Source organism: Neopsephotus bourkii, unplaced genomic scaffold (genome assembly GCF_033783945.1).
Source record: "Neopsephotus bourkii isolate Nb327-2 ecotype Australia unplaced genomic scaffold, CSIRO-AGI_Nbou_v1 NB_1780, whole genome shotgun sequence".
Lineage (NCBI taxonomy): Eukaryota > Metazoa > Chordata > Aves > Psittaciformes > Psittacidae > Neopsephotus > Neopsephotus bourkii.
In genome coordinates this window covers 12,126,308-12,143,889 of record NW_026902254.1, presented here as the reverse complement: position 1 = coordinate 12,143,889, position 17,582 = coordinate 12,126,308, and the positions used below count along the sequence as shown (strand labels likewise).

The 17,582-nt window shown below is 40.8% G+C and overlaps 1 protein-coding gene across 1 annotated transcript; it reads right to left on the bottom strand.

Moving 5' to 3' along the window:
- Positions 1-1,028: 1,028 nt before the first annotated feature.
- KLB (klotho beta) lies at positions 1,029-17,395 on the bottom strand. The gene is made up of 5 exons (XM_061379958.1): positions 16,269-17,395; positions 9,854-10,361; positions 6,746-7,014; positions 4,425-5,568; positions 1,029-2,666 (listed from the first exon to the last, which is right to left on the bottom strand). The coding sequence occupies exons 1-5, from the start codon at positions 17,004-17,006 to the stop codon at positions 2,317-2,319; spliced, it is 3,009 nt and encodes a 1,002-aa protein (XP_061235942.1). The 5' UTR covers positions 17,007-17,395; the 3' UTR covers positions 1,029-2,316.
- Between the last annotated feature and the right edge of the window lie 187 nt (positions 17,396-17,582).

The window sequence follows — 17,582 nt, the reverse complement described above, 5'->3', positions numbered from 1 at the left end:
AAGTGCTTGATGTCAGAGTGCAGGCAGAGGTTAGTGCTGAGTTTCTCCACCTGGGTCATCTTGGGGATAGAGCTCTGTTTATTTCTTGGTTACTGATCTTGTGTAGCAACACGTAATTGGAGCGTTGTATGATTTTTGTGCTAGAGTAGAATCTACATTGTCACTTGTTGAATTCCATTTTGAAAAAAAAAGTTTCACATAAAATGCTGGAATGGTGCAGAAACCTACTTGGTAACAAGTAGCTAAAGCTTACTATTGAGGAAGCACCTAGGTGTGCCTAAAATTCACACAATTTCCCGAAGCACCCACTTGTGTGATTCTGCAGAGTTTGATAAATGCTAAAGGAGTCTTCTAAAATTCTGTGGGCTCCCACAGCACACTTGGAGTTTTCCTGTCAATGTAGTATGCTGAGAAGGGGACAAAAACCAATCCCAAATGTTAATAAAACATTGTATCTATCACCTGCAGACTTTCTGGTAGTAGGTTCAGATTTCAAATTATCAATTTAAAAAGTGTAATTGCATCTAAAAGTACACATTTACTGCTTTTAATTCCCAGCTTCAGGCTGATCTAGTCAGTGTCTTTGGGTGATGTCTCCTAACATCTGTGCTGTTCTGTGCCAGTAGAACATCTTATAGTGTGAAATGGACTAGAGTGCTTCATCGTTCTATTAGTACTTACCTTTTGAATTAGTGAACCTTCTGTGATGTTGACAAGCATCTGAAATACAGTGGAGAAATAACCTCATACATTTATGAACTGAATCTCAAGATTGAGGCAAGTATTGGGAGTTTGGGGTTCAGTCAATTCAGTCTATCCTCCAAGTTACACTTCCACATATTTCCCAGTAGCCTGTTAACGAAGTGGGTGTAATACTGTCATTTACATCATTGTTTACTTTATCATCATACACAGTCGTTTACCTTGTGTTTGATGCTGTCTTGCATGTTCAGATGCAGTTGCAAGAGGCAATGTGTTTACATGCCTCATCTCTTCAGAGTTGCAGGAGTACAGCATGAAGTGTGTGTTCTGGGAACCATAGGACTGAGGTAACTAGCTTCTAGTGGGAGCTGGTTGGGGGTTGCATTGTGTCTTGAAAATGGTACTAGCCACTGGAAAGGAAGGTTGTGAGACAGAGGAAGACAGTGGGAGTTCAACTGATACCAATTCTTGCCTCTTTGAATTTCTGGCGCAGCTTCACTACCCCTCTCCAGAGGTGTGTGGTACCTGCCTGGGAAGTGTTCTGAAAAGGCCAGTGTGAACTTTGAATTATGGTGCAGTTCACAGGGAAAAATAGGTTGGGCTCATTTTGAGATGACCAAAACCAGACCAAGGGAAACCTCTGGGTTTTGTCCCTGAAAAGTCTTATGTGAGAGAGGTTCATTTACCCTTTAAGAACATTATGCTTAGGTTGGTAGTTTTTGCTTAATGCAGCCATAGCAATAAACTCATGGTTTTAGCCCACCCATGGCTTGCAGTGGCAGTTGACCAGATCTAAGGTAAGAATATACATTTATTTCTCTGAAAAAGTCCCAATTTAGAATTACATTAATCATTCCCATGAGTGGATTAATAGTTACTATTTATTTTCATTGTCTCTGATAGTAAAAAATTTTATGGCTGCCTCATTTTGGAGATGAAAAATAGTAACTGAATTATTTTGACTTGTCCCCTGTGGATCCAATTACATTTGCTTAAAACGTTAGTATCTGATCTCTAGTTTACCCAGTATGTCAGAGATACAGGTATGGTGGTTGACAATGGAGTTAACTTATTTTGTTTTTTTTAGAGGTGTTGTCAGAAGCTGGCCCAGGATATTTCGCTCTTGCTGCTGCAGTTAGCTGAACATTTCTGGGCTTTAATAATGCTTTTATTTGTAAACCCGAACAACTGCAGTTTCATGCTCAACATTTATCACACGAATACACATCACAGTGCACTTTAGTCCAGAGGTTCATAGAAAGGTGCGTATCAATTCTCACAGCTTAATAACCTCAAGTCAAACTGTTTGACTTGTTATTCCAAGGTACAGGCAATCATAAAATGCTCTTCCCTTTGTTTTACACAGAAAATTTATCTTCTGTGTAGAGTAGGTGGGTAAAGGGAATTTCACCAGGAACAAACGTCATCATAGGACTTCCTCCTGTGTGCGTGGTTACTTTCTGGTTTCAAACAAAATGCTTGGTGTGTATGACTGGAGTGACTGATGAGGTGTTTTTCCATAGTTGTCTGATCTGCACTGTCCTCTGTAGAATGCAAACAGTGACAGATCTCACTGACAGGGGGCTTGTGTCCTCTTTTTAAAATGAAACACATTCACCAGATGGTTTTTGCCTTAAAACGTTTTCTTCTTTTTCTTTTGTGAAAAAAAATAATGGTTAAAAGCAAGATAAGGGTAGAGAAAAGGCAGCAGGTAAAGAATATTAATGGCTTCTTCTGAGAGATGAACAAGCAGAAGCTACACTGCTTTTCTTGTCTGGAAGGGTCACAGGCTGAAAACCGCAGGTCAGCAGGAAAGCCATTGTTGCTTATCAGGTTATTGTAGAATTTTATTGAAGGCTTCCCCTTTGAATCCGAAGTGAAGAATCCAAATCTGGGTTTAGATTTTTCTTCAGTCATCTTAAATGCATAGTAGCCTTTAATCTTGACTTTATCGATGAAGTATGCTGAGAAGGGGAACAAAAAACCAAACCCAAATGTTAATAAAACATTGTATCACCTACAAACTTTCTGGTAGTAGGGTCAGATTTCAAATTGTTAATCTATCAATTAAAAAAGTGTAATTGTATCTAAAAATACTTACTGCTTTTAATAATTCCCAGCTGTCCTAAGTAAAAACAATGCATCACTGTTTTGGGGAATTTTATGGACCTACTCTGTGAAAGCCAGATTTGAACAGGGCAAGAGCCTGGGAGCTTGCTTGCCTGGGGAAAGCCAGATGCTGTTGTTTATGGAATCCAGCAGAACCTGCAATGACTCAAGGGAAGCAGCTGAGCTGCTCATCTGTGCCATGAGAGGAGCTTTCTGAAAATTCCCACCCTGCTCCAAACTCAGTACACAACTGCATGTTAGACTGCTGCACCTGAGTGCTGGGTGAAAATAATGATGTCAAATAGCAGTCCTTGGTGAGTAAACATCTCTCCAGTTCATGGGTAAGCAGAGAGCACTGTCAGGGATGTGACCCAGATTAAGCAAGAACATTGTAAACTGGGGGATCATTATGTGATGAAGTGTCAAAGAGTATTAAATGAGAGTACTATGATGAAGAGCCCTTTAAACAACCTGTAATAACTTACTTCCTCTAATAACCTACTGTTCTTTAGTTTGCAATGTGAAATTAGCATGGGAAATAAATCAGCAGATGTTCATTAGTCCTACACTAATTGAGAAAGAGCTAAGCACTGGAGAAACAACAAGAAATGCTCTGTTTCTTGGTGTTGGAAAGTAATCTGAAGCCATGCTTAGCTATGAGTATGACCTGTCTCATTTTTTTACACAGCAAGCTCCTAGAGAGGAGAAATCAGGATACATAGACTATGTATGTCTAGGGACAGGTGCCACAGAAGAGCTTTTAGAGGCCCCATGTCCTAATCAGGGAAGTTGCTAGTGCTTACCAATAGGGAATACTGAGTGCAGGGGTATACTGTGTGTCTCATTTTGGCTGTGTGGTTCAGGTACCGAGGCCTTTCTGTATCCTGTGGCTCACTGCTTTCCTTTTAATGTTTGGCTGGAGGAAGTGGGATGAGAGGGGTGAGGTTCCTGCAGCATTCCTCATACAATGAGCAATTGCTGAAGATCACTGCCTTGAAAAGTTTGTCCTCTATCTCCATAACTGTTACCAATTTTTCTATAAAGTGAAGAACTAGATTTCCTTAGGTGCCTAGGGAAAAGCAAGCAGTGGAACAGGAGAGTTTGACTCCCCCCTCAATAGCAGCTCCTTCAAAATCTGGTGACCTCCTGTATTTATTCTGTATGTCCCTTCAGGTCCCTTTGGACTTGTTTGTGCTTTCCTGTCCAATGACTCTAGTTCAGCAAGCAATTAAGGAGGCTTCCACCTTTCTTTGTAGAGTAGAAATTAGAATTATCTCTTGGGAATTATTGGTCTCATGTACCACCTTCTACTAACCTCTGAATAACTACCCTGCTCTATATGCAAGTCCACATGGATTCTCACACAATTTAAACAGGATACAGCTGTGGCTGTATTTCATATAAGGAGCTTGATTCCATTGCTTTGCGTTGTATCTGCCCTGATTGTGACTGTGGAATTGAGCTCCTCAGGGCTGAATGCTAGTGGCCAGTTTCTACATCTCAACCAGAGCTGCTTGCTCTGTCTGCAGCAAGTCTTAGGTGCTTGCTTAAGGGATGTCTGGATCTGTGCCACACAAATGGCTCTGGGGAACTTCAATTTATCATATACTCACCTTTTAAAACCTCTTGTACGTATTTTCCCAAGTAATAATTTCGAAGTTCATCATTGTCTAGGGACTGGTCATCTATTCCATTTGCTGTGATGTAAATATCAATGTCACCGTAGGTGTTTTTAATCCACCTGAGAACTTTGCGTAGTCCCCAGGGCACCACTGCCAGACGAGAAGGGGAGCTCAGGCAGGTGATATCCTGCAGAAATTGAATGTCACGATCAAATTCATACTGGCTCCCATTTTGAGGTTCATGAACCACAAATCTGGTGGTGAAATGATTCAGGGCATAGAAGTCAGCTGCACCTTTGATGAGCTGCTTTTCTTTGCTTGTGAAGGATGGCAACAAAGAGTATGAGAGGCCTTTTTTGTTTTTAAAGCGGATGTATTCCCTCATAGTAGCTGGATAGTCCCCAGTTTTAAATATGGGGTTGGCAAACCAGCCTATTTCGAACTGAAGAAACCTGTTGGCAGCTTTTGAATGGGATTCAGAGTAGGGGTTGGCAGGCTCAGCCCAGTCCGAATGCAGGGACAGGGACACTTTGCCATACTGAAAGGCTCGATACTGCTCATCGTATATTCTCCAGGCCATGGCATGTGCTATTAGTAAATTGTGTGCTGCCCGGTATGTGTCGTTGCTGCTCCTGTTGTAGACATCACTTAGCCGGTTAGGCTCATTTATTGTAATCCAGAGTTTAACCAAATCACCAAGTTCCCGAAAACACAGAGCCGCATAGTCTTGAAAAGCATAGGCAGTAGACTGGTTCAACCATCCTCCTGTCTGCAGCAATGGAGCTGGCAGGCCTAGGTAGGCATGAGTTGGATAATACAAGGTGACCATGGATTGAATGTTGAGTTTCAGTACTTCACTAATCACACATCTGTAATACCTAAGAACTTGCCTGTTGACCACTGACAAATCTCCATTGGGTAAAATGAGCGACCAGTCAAGTGCAAATCTGTAATGGGTGACTTTCATTTTTTCCAGAAGATCAAGTTGCTTTTTAATACTGACAAAATCTGTGCACTGCTCTGGTCGTGTTTTTAGCTTCACCCCCTTAACTTTGTGCAGGAGCCCGTCTCCTGTGACGTTCCAGAGGTACAGGCTGGAATCACAGAACTGCGGTGAGGAAGCCACAGACTCTGCCTGTGAAAACAGCAATATGTTACAGCAGGGTTTAATTAAATAAATGCCTGCTTGTAGTCTGCATTTCTGCCTGTGTTTGGCTGTGGGATTAGTGCTGAATGTCAGAAGGCGCTGCTCAGATGCTCAGAGGGAATGAGGATAACCAACTTGCCTATATCAGCTTTGTCTGTGCTAGTGGTTGTCTTACCTGTTCTGCTTCTTCCGTCTCCTGAAAACATCACAATTGCACTGTCTTTCCCATCCCTTGCCACCAGTCTACATGACATGTATTTTCACACAGGTATGTCTCCCTGACAGAGCTCACTCTGTGGTCATGCAAACAGCAGCAGCTGGCAGGAGAGCAGGGTGGTAAGAACAAGCACCAGGGGTTGTACAAGGCAGGCATGGATTATTTTGGCACTACTGGTGAGATCAGCCTTGTGAAACTGTGACATAGTGTTCCCTGGTCTTACTGGTAGTCTGTCTGCCTATGCAAATATCTGACATAAACAGCTTGTAGCGTTTAGTCATATCTTTATTGTCTCCTACTAGTTAACAAGGTTCTATGTAGCACATGATTATTTTTTTTTTATTCCAATGTGCTGATGTTGGTTATCTTTGTGGTACAAATCATTTTAAAGAATGGCTGTTACCCACTTGTGGAAACAGCACCCAGAGCCAGGATCAACCCAGGAATTTGTTTCTGCCTTGTCCATTAACTTTAGACAGGACCTTGAGCCTGCAGGTATTTCTGCTGCCACCAGCGTAACCACCTTGTCCCTGCCCTGTGCCACCCTCTCCGTCACGCTGTCGTGGGCATTCCTATGGCCATGCTGCAACTGGATTGGGAAACTCCCCTGGTTGAAAAATAACCCAGGAACAGCCGCTTGGGGTCAGCTTCTTGGTCTGAAACTTCCTGATCTGATCTGATCTGTCAGATGGAGACACAAACAGAGGGAAGGTGAGGGAGGGCCAGCCTTGGGAGGGCTCCTGCAGAGGTATTCTGCTGCAGGAGCACCCAGTGCTCTGTGCCTCGCTCACCGCAAAGCCTGTGAAATACATGAAATTGAATCTATGCAATTACGGCTGGGCTTAACTCGTGTTTGCACTGAGATTCCTGAACACCAGGGGCCGTGCACAGTCAGTAAAGCTGTTGATCATTCTGCCTCCCGCAGTCTTCCCAGTATTTTACACTTACCTTGAGAACAGACTCGGTGATACCCCAGGAGAAGTCACATGAGAACTGCGCTTGCAAGCTTGGGGTAGACTCCCTTGGGAAGAAGCCATTTTCTTGTATGATTTGTTTATAATGAAGTGCAGATGACTTGGGAATCCTTTCCTTTTTTTCACTTTTGAAATCCACATAAAACAATCCGCGCCTGATGTTGTAAGCGTGTTGCCATTCAAAGCCATCAAGGAGTGACCAGGCTGTGTAACCAAACACGTCTATGTTATCATATTTAATAGCTGTGTAAGAGAAAGTAACAGTCATGAGTCATATTTAGTAACACACGTAAGGGATCTTTATGAGTTAGGCCTATTCACTTTGAAAATCTTGAGGGTTTTCTCAATGCTCATAGGATTACTGGTCCACTGTAACTCATTGCAAAACTGTGAGAGACATTATCTATCTTAGTCTTTCTTAATTAAAAAAACCCCATGTACATCTCTAGTTCCTTAAGAAATTAAATTACTATGGGATGCTCTATTTCTGCTCTAAATAAACAGGAAACATTACACTGCATCCAGATTTTAAGCTGTATTTGATGATTTGTAAGCAGTATGTACCAATGACATTAGAGAATCATCATTAAAAGTGAAGGGTGCAAAAACTGATGCAGTTTTTGGCTTTGAAGCTAAAACTCTCTACTTTTATTTGAAAGATGTCTGCTGCTCTAACATCTTGGAGTGTCTGTTCAGCTTCTAAATTGAAAAACTAAATGTGTCAGCAGGGACATGTAATGACTTTAGAAGAAGCTGGGCTCATCAACCCAGAGACTGCAGTGCTTGATTTAGTCACAGATGGGTGCAGCACATGCATGTTTTTTCAGGCAATTTTAATGTCCTTCCACCTTCAAACGAGTATAAATACAATCTTTCACATACAATATATGAGAAACATGAGAAATGACTGTTTTTTTGGATGTGGAACCCAATTCTCCAGGAAGGGCAACAGAACTTCCAAAGCAGTTTCTTGATGGACACCAACTAACAACATTCGTTACGCACTTACAGCGTGTGCCAGCTGGCAGCCTGGAAGAAAAAGTCCAAACTCCATGGTCAGTCATGTTAGCTGCCTGTCGCCAGCTTTAATCTAGGAAATAACACAGTGTAACTCCTCGTGTTAACCTTATAAGGGCTGGAATACCAAGGGCAAAGCAATGACCAAGTGGGGTTACTGAGGATTTTGATGCAGACAGCACTATTTCACCTGTAGTCCACCGAGAGTAAGCCAAGGAATAAAGATGAAGTACTCTGATTTCAAGCTCTATTCTCGACCAGCATTGTTTTGTCTTATTTTCTCAGGACTCTTCACAAGGAGCTGAAGGTAGTAGAGGTCAGGATTTAATTAAGCTCCTGTGTCACCAGGGGTGACGTCCACAGAAGGATATGTCAAGGCATTTCTGTGTCTGCTACAGGGGAAGCCTTGGAGTCCTTCTGCAAAAGTAATAGTTGCAGTATTGACAGGCATATACATGCCACTAAGAACCTACGGTTTCAATTGCATTCCTATATCATAACTGAGGTCAGTTCATTGCAGTGGTGATGTTATACATCACACATTTTAATGACTCACAATGCTGTGACTTACAGACATATAGTGCGCAGTTTACAGCATCTTCCTTGAACACACAGAATACAGCTCCTTACAGCCTGTTACATGGTATCTTAACAGCCACAATCCCATTGCAATTTAGCCTATATAAATGATGTTTTGAGGTTAAAGTGATCTAATTGATTTGTTGCAAACAGCAAATTTATAACTGACTTCTCTATAAGAAAAAATATGAAAATACATTGCAAATATTATTCCTGATCAGACAAATTGAAGTTTGCTTCATAAAAAAGTGGCGAAAGTTAAGAGAGAATCCTGTAGTTCAAGGCAGACGTTGAAGTATCCGCATACGTAAAACTGTAGGTAACAATTCCTGAGAGGCAGTTAAGGGTTGAACATTGACCAAGTATTTCAGAAGTGTGAATCCACAGATGGTTATTACAGCCAGGTCTGCTGTGGAGGATTCAAAAAAGAACACACTATGGATTTTCTTATGTATGTGTCTGGACATCTACCTGTTCCACACCTCCAACCAGGCCTGCATCTAGGCTGTGCTGCTGGGTCACTGCACTATGTACAATATCATAAACCAAACACTGGAATGTAACCTCCTCAAAATCTGGAAAAGGCAGGACATATCATACAGTTGCACTACGTGAAGTTTACAGTTTGAACCATCTTTAGGATAATCTTCATTTGGGGCTTAACTACATTTGTTGGTGATACAGCACTTCCTGACTTGGTGTCAAAGTAAGCCATTACTTGTGTTTTTTCTTTTCTGAGGATAAGAAAGGTTTCTGCAAAGGGATCAGAGCCACCTCATCCCAGCAGTGTGGCATCAGCAGTGGGGCAGCCTGCTGGGAGGATGCTTATAGGGACCAGCACCTGTCCCTCTCCCATAACCACCAAACTGAGGGAGGAAACGGAATACTGGTTTTGCAGAGGCTTTATGCACCAACAGTGTTTATATTTAATACAGAATTAAATCTTTTGCCTTCAGAAGGCACTCCTGTACACTGGCTTTATGAAGGGCAAATACCAAGATTAAAAGTGTGTTATTAGAACTCCAGAAGAGTGGTTAGCCTTCTCCTGCTGATTTCCTTAATGCATTTTACATTGGAGTAAGACCCAGCATAGCAATGACTGTCTGTAGTTACAGTCTCATTTCCCTGCTGTCAGTGTTTGCACATGCACAAAGGCTTTACGGTTGAGCTGCCAGCACTGAAAAGTGATATCCAATAGATTTGTTTTCATTAATTCATTTCATTCTGACTCAGTTTTGTACCTATTAGTTTTAAAATCCAACACAGATGTTGGACTTTAGCTTTCTGGGACAGGGAGTATGGGTTTTTTCTGTGTTTGTACATCTTGCACCAGGAGATCCTGATCCATGATCTGTACTCCTGCAGTATAAGTAATTAATAATTAACTTAATTGCCATTATCTATTAAAAATAAATAATTAAAGGTCTAAATATCAAATGACCTTTAAGAGCTAAAAATCCAACAACTAACTAACTTGTGTACAAACCTTGTAAAACCTTATTAATGAAGTTTTTCATCATGTAGATGGCTGTGGTGTCATCTGTTTTCACATGGCTGTCAGTGAACCAGCCGTTCTCTGCAATCAGGATTCGAGGGCTGTTGTATTCCAGTTTAATCCAGTTCAGTACTTCCCTCAAATTGAGTGACAAATGTTGCCCCATTTTTGGTAGAGTGCTTGGAGGTTTAAAGTTATTAGGACCAAAGGAAAATGCAAAGAAGTCAGCTGTTCCCTTTATGTAGTTCTTTTCATCCTCAGTAAAGCGTGGCAAAAACGAGAATTCACTTTTCAGTTCTTCTGGATAATCGCCGTCCCCATGGATAGGTTTAGCAAACCATCCAAGAACTCTGTCCATAGACTGCTGACATTTAGCAATGTCCAAAGCATCTTCTGATTTGTTAGGTTCAATCCAGTGGGATCCTAGTACTATGGACATCATCCCCTTCTGGTATGGTTGAAAGTGGGTTTTGTAGTTGTGCCAAACTTTTGCATGAGCCTGATGAGAGAAAAAAACAGCATTAAATTGTAACTCTCTGATAGATGTCTGTGTACGTTGGCAGCCAGACAGGCAGGGAGCTGCATCTGATTCACTGCAGACTGCTGTGGAAGTATTAACAGCTAAGGCATGCTAATTATCCTGCTCAGCTGTAATGGGCAATTACTGTGACACTGCAAGATGCCTCCAGATGATGCAATCAATGCTTAGTGTCTCATGTGTGCTATTCCTACCACACACGAGGGCTCTGGCTTTTTGCCTGTTAGCATGGGTCTAAATTTCATGAGATGTCCCAGCAGGGCTGTGAACAGCTGTTACACAGACACTTTGGGAATAAACAGCTGTTAATGCTGGGATTTGAACTCTGTGATCCAGACATTCCCACTAGGTCTGTCTTTGTCAGACAGTAACTGCTGATACAGTTAAAACCTTAAACCATTTTTACAACTGTTCCTTCCATAAATTATGCATCTCAAATGATGTTTCCTTTGTCAGTGTTGGCTCTGTTCTATTCACTGCTCTGTGCTACGGGCATTATCTGGATTTACTCTGGTCAAGCCACGTCCCGCCCATCCCTCTTCTTGGGATAATCACATGAGTATGTGTTCAACTTCTGATATTTGCACAGTCCCTAAATGTAAAAACTTGCAGAAAGGACCCAACTGTGAAGTTTGAACCTAAATGTCAAGTTTCACAGTTCTGTGTGATAATTTTGATTCAGGATTTTAGTTCATTTCTTCTCTGAAGCTGCTATAATAATTCTGACAGTACATGTAACAGCACAGAATGAAGTAGAGACCAACAACATTTTGGTTTTAAAGGGAATTTGGCAGCAGTGTCTCATAAGATCTATTCGGTATGGCCTATTTTATTACTCAGAGTTAGCCAAATATTGACTGCACTAGGGCAGACAGAAGTTTTGCTATTGATGTCAGTGACAATGAAAGCATACCTTGTATCACATCTTACTTCCATTTTTCTGATTATCATCATGTTTTAGAAAGCTTAACGTTGTCACACACCAGAATTACCTTCAAATGTCATGTTGTTAATTACTTAAATACGAGACTACAGCAGTCAAAATTTACACATAAAAAGGAATACCTGGGAGACTGAGGAATCACTAGCATTGTCAAAGTCCCACTGGAAAAGGGGAGAGCTATGGTGTCAGAGGAGAGTGATTCTGGATCACAGCATGAAGCCTGCCAGGGGTCTGACACAGGGGAGGGGAGCTGACCTCTCCTGTTTAAGGAGTTGCCAAGTAACTCAGGGTTTACCTTATTCCTGAAGCGTGGCTTTATACTCTTCAGCTGGACAGAAAATAACAGTTTGCACCCAGAAGAAACATTGAGAAGCATTGTGAAACACTCAGAGTGCCGAGTTAGGCTGCCATCATTACCAAGCCAAACAGCATTGCTTACCTTTGACAATAATTAGAGTTAATTTATCTAGAAACACACAGCCTTGACAGTTTAAAACAACAGAAGACCTGATGTCAGGTAGATATTTGGCTAGCCTGGGGAGTACCAAAGAATTGCAGTTTGTGAAATTTTACGTATCTGTTGTTTATGGTTTCTAAGGTCATGCTCGTAACATTTGTTCAAGGTCTGTCTTTGAAAATACTGATAAAGCAACGTTAACCTTTGAAACGCAGGTTCTGCAGCTGAAAAGGGAAGTCAGCAAAATTGTACTCATGAGGCAACCTGCAAGATACAGTCAGAATATTACAAAACTGATTTATTTCTTACCAGTCTCATCAGAAAGTTTCAGTGGCCAGTGCCATCTCTTGTTACACTCACTGTCCTCTCCCAGAGGTCCTCCAGCCTGGGGTGGCTGCTGGAGCCAGGCCTCCTTTGTTCTCTGCTCCCAGTGATTTCCTACCTCATTTGTATTTCTTTCCCTTCAGACACAGGCTACTAAGAGCACTGTTGAATCACAGGTACATGGCTGCATTGGCTTAACAAGAAAAACCCTGCTGAAGGCAGCTGTATCATGTACAGTGCCAAGCAGCATGACAGTAGCACCAGGTAAACCTTAGTAATCGCACATTTCTAGGCAAAGTGGAGAAAGAGGACTTTGCCAAAATCCAACTAATTAGAATGCAGCACTGGCATGTAAAAGACAATCAGGGACAGCTCACTGTATTTGTAGGCATCTTCAGGAGGTAGATAAGAAGAAAGTAAACTTATTATTAAAAATATTGTCTACAGTACAGAATACAGCCACAAGTATAATTCTACAGGAGTAGATATCAAGTGCAAATAAATACATGTAATATGAGTCAAGATAGGATCCCCATATACAAACTCACCTGTGTCACTAATGTCTCTTAGTACTGAGGGTTAACTCTACTGAAAAAAACTGCTGCTCTATAGTTTTTTACACCCTTTGCTCTAAGGGTTTTTACAGACAGTAGAGACAAAAGCACGTGCTTGACTAGAATTCTGTTTTGAGTTACAGAATCTGTAAAGCAGCTTAACATTCTCAGATGGAAAGTGCTAAGTGCAAACTATTGTTGATAGAACCAACTGCTTAATACAACTTGCTTTGTAAGACCACATATGAAACAAACATCAATTTAAAGGCTGTATCATACATCAAATTGGCTATTTTAAGTAAATCTTGACTAATCTTTTTTTTTCAGTTAGAGTTTAATCCCTAATCTTTCACTTTCTTTGTTAGATCAAGGACAAATGTCAAGGCTAAACACACAGTGAAAGCAGGATCAATATTGTGTGTTTATTCTAGATACGTATGACATTAATTTCAGCATATTTTCCTGGTATCAATATAGAAATTATTGCATAGACTTGAAAGAGAGTGGGAAGTCGGTTACTATTAACCCAGTAAAAAGGTTACATAAGTCAATTTAATAAGATTAAGGCAACAGTATTGTTCTCTTCTTGAAATATTCTTATACTCCTTCAAACTCTGATCCTGTAATTTATCATGTATGTATGCAAAGAGCTTACTACTGAAAAGACTGATATTTTCCAATTCTTAAGATGTGTTAAAGTCAAGCAATTTTCCTTTAATATCTCAGCAATGAGCACACAAAACAATGTCAGGGGTATATGGAGTTATTTGAGTGTGCTGGAGAGTGAGACAATTTAGGAAAACTAGAATTATGAAAATGCTCATAAAATGATTCTGGCTTTGTGTTTAATCATTTTGGTCTTTAAACCATGAAGAGCCAGAGTACAGAGTCTGAACAGATGGTGTTAAACACTTTAAAAGGCGGGCAGGTGTGTGTGGCTTATTTGGAAAGCATATTTCAGTTCAAGGCCCTGTTGATCTGTGGTAAAGATGACATGTAGTCAATAGAGCTGAAGCCCTTATTTTGGAAACTGACTTTGAATCTCAATCCTTGTGAAGGAAGAAACGGCTGTTGTGATGTAGGCAACTAAATTTCTAAGAGGGTGGTTTGAAAGTCTGCCTTAGGATTTACTAAGAAACTTTTTGTGTGCTGCCTTGCATTTGGGTTATGTTTTAAATTATCATTTCCAAGAAGTGTAAAAAAGATAATCTGCAACAACAAATCATGTAAAAAAATATACAAATTGGTGCTGAATTTTACACCACTGATGGCTCCTACTGCTTTCTGAAAAATCCCCCAGCAAAGACTTTTACAGGCATAGACAATTCTGCCTAGGAATTTGATGGAGACAGATTTCCCTCCTCCTGTAAGAAATATGGGCATTGGTGTAGCTTCATCTAGATGCTGAGGAAAGGAGGCCCCTTTGGAGGATGGGAAGAAAGTGTCTGGTTGGATGTAGAGATTAAAATTACTCCCCATTCATTCATCAGAAACTGTTTTTTAACAGGAATCAATCATAGGACTTCTATGGGACATGATCATCCAAAGATCCCAAAGACAGCAGTGTCCACAAAGAGATCCTGGCATAGTGGGAGCTACTGAAGAGCTGGGAGTAAGGCAGCTGGGCACAGAGATGAACCTGAGCTGTGACAGATCTATATAGAGGCATTGTATTTGAAAGGGAATTTATCACCTTTTCTCAGTATTTGATATGAAAGCATGTCCATGAGGAAAACTTTTAGGGAGATCTTATTCTGTCAGTTTTCCGTTGGGCTTTTCTGACAGATGGAAAGGAGTGTGAATGATCTTTAACAGGGGCTGGGGGAGAAGCCCCGTTCTGCCTGTTTTGTAGCAAAGGAAGAACTGCCTGGAAGGTACTGATACAGAGGATGAAAAGAAGACACCTTGGTCTGCAGTTTGTGATCTTTACAAACCTCAACCTAAGTATAAAAGAACATAACTAGATTGAGAGAAAATGGTAATAATGTATCAGGCATGTATCTCATTTAGTTCCAGCCACAGCGATTCATCTGCTTTGTATTTTCTTGCTTCTTGTCAGTTTTATTTACTGTTAAATCAAAGAAATCAATCAAACTTTCCTGTGTGCAGCTTTTTCTTCTCTGCCTCAGGAGCAAGTTCGTAGTTTTTATATCTTCTTTGATGTGCCTTTCAAATGTTGCACAGAAAGTTACATGTTATCATTGTTTTCCTATGTTGCTTTCATGAAGTACAGTCTCCTTTAATGGAGAAAGGAGATACACTTTTGATGGCCAGTCTCCATCTGGTCTGAGGTTCCACATGCTCCCCATGTTAGTGGTAATGATCACACAGGTAAACAGAGATTTGTCTAGGTGAACCCCTTAGCAATTTATAAGCATCAGGCTTCAGAATTCATTTCCGTGGAAGCAGTGTAAGGTCCTTCAAAATGATCAGTAGCAATTATTACTCTCTGTGTATGGCCAGCATACACAGTAACAGGCAAATGAGTTTTTTAAATTGAAATGTTGAGTTCTTCTTCCGTGGATTGTTTTCTCTGCATGGATCTCCCGAGCACACTGCTTAGCAGCCTTTGCTTCTGTGTTCACTAGCTGTTCTGTCAAACAGACACCAGCTAGTGACTGCTCTGTAAAGTACTTTGAGTGCTACCGATGGAAAAACATGGTGTGGTGCCATTGTTAATTCTTACCTTAAACTGCTGTTATTGGAAATTGTTTTAAATTATAGCAGGAGAAAATAGGAATATAAACTGCTATGCCTAGGAATTAGCTACTCTGTAGAATGAAATCTGTAATCTATCAGAGAAGATGCTGTAATGCTGCAATGCTGTAACACTGTTGAGAATACCAGGAACAAAATCTCTGCTTTTCCCTTAAAAAATAAGACTCACTTCAGGCTTCTTTTTTGTCCTTCTCAAAGAAAGAGTACCATGAATTTAGGACCCAGTGCTGCATCTGTTGAAGCTACTGATCATGGGATTAAGCCTTCAGGAGGTGTAATTCTGTAGAAGACAGCTGATCAATAAGACTTAAAAATTAAAATGCTAAAACCATCATGGAAATACTATAATTTTGAAACTCTCAAATACAGAAGAGGACATCTGTTTACTTCCAAACCCAACAACTACAGACCTTGATAGTTTAGCAATAAACATTTTGCAATAGAATCTTATTAAGGTAGAATTAATCATATTTATATATACATACTCTGTTGCAAGTAGAATGCAATAAATTTCATTTTAAACTAATAGAATAGTCATTTCAGTATAGCCAAATGAATGGCCATGTTAGTGTGTTTTAGTAAGTGGAAAGGATAAAGTAGGAGTATCATGCTCTTGAACAGACAGATTGTGTAGGCAAAACTTAATGAAATAATAAACAGGCATTTTAAAGCAAGTAATTGCTGAGTCAGCTGTTATGACAACAACAATGAAATCAACACGAAGATTAAAAAAGACTGCCATAGCTAAGGGTTATTTCTTGTTGTTCTCACGGTCCTTGATACTTATTTGAAACACTGATCACATGATTGATTGCTCCCATCATTTCCCACGGTGGTGCACAACCAGTTTGTAAAATTTTACTATACTGTACCTTGATCAAATTGTGTCCTACAGAGTAGACAGTTGCTATTTTCCCTTTCTCTCCAGGAGCATGAATACCTGTGCCATACCCATGCCAAGCAACTAAATACGGATTGTGGATTGTAATCCAGTATTTAACACGATCTCCAAAGGTCTGGAAGCAAAAGGTGGCATAGTCATTGAAGATATCAATTACTGATTCGTTTTTCCATCCCCCGTATTTTTCCTGCAGCATTAAGGGCAGGTCCCAGTGGTATAGTGTAACCACAGGGTCAATGTTTCTGTAGAGCAGAGAGTCAATAAGGCTGTTATAATACTGGAGTCCTTTTTCATTGGGAGCTGCTACCACTCCAGTGGGAAAAAGCCTTGACCATGAAATTGAAAACTGGTAAAAAGTAACACCCAAAAAATCCAGAGCAGACAAGTCTTTGTCCAACAAGGTGTAACTGTCACTGAAGGCATCTGTGCTGTTAGCAGCCCTGAACTCTGAGTGGATGAAGTGGTCCCAGATGGAGGAGCCTTTCCCGTCCTTCTTCCAGCTGCCTTCAACCTGGAAAGACCCCGTCCCTACACCCCAGAGAAACTCTTTGGGGAAAGTGTCATACAAAAACATCTGTGTTTCACTCACAGGGCTGAAGTTGGGGTCCTTTTTCCACACAGATCTTCCCTCTCCAGAAAGCCCAGTAACCATCCTTATGAAAACTAATGTCCAAAAAGCAACAAATCTCTCCAGTCGCTGACTGCTCATTATGCTGGTTTATAGCGCCAGTGTTAAAAGTGAGATTTCTTGTACTGCTGCGGAAAAAAACCCATTCATTCGCTGGAGTCCCCAACGTGCAGACTGTCTTCATTTGCCACAAACTGCCAGAGTGTCTTATCAAAGCTTCACTAAAAGCCTGTGATCATAACAGCCCTGTCAATGATTAGCCTGAACTGTGAGACCTAGAATAAGTCAGAGAATGGAGTAATTTTTAGGGAGGTGGCCTCTGTATGTTCACTGAGACACCTATCTGGCTTCTTACTGCAGGAAAATAGGTTGCCTGAACAATATAAATGCTAGTAACTCATCTAGCATTATTTAAAGCTAATTTATTTGGGTGGGAGAGTATAGGTGATAGAGGCTGCTGACAAGCTATCACGTCTTTATTCATCATACAGCTGTATTTTGAGGAAACACAGCACAAATATAATTCAGACAACAGTCTCCCATTAGAGGTGATTTATCCCACTGTGTAACTGGGTGTCTGGAAGGGCAGTACATCATTCCTCAGTCCTGTTTTGCTCGAACATGCTACTTCTGCTGAAAAATTCTCCCTGGGCTCAT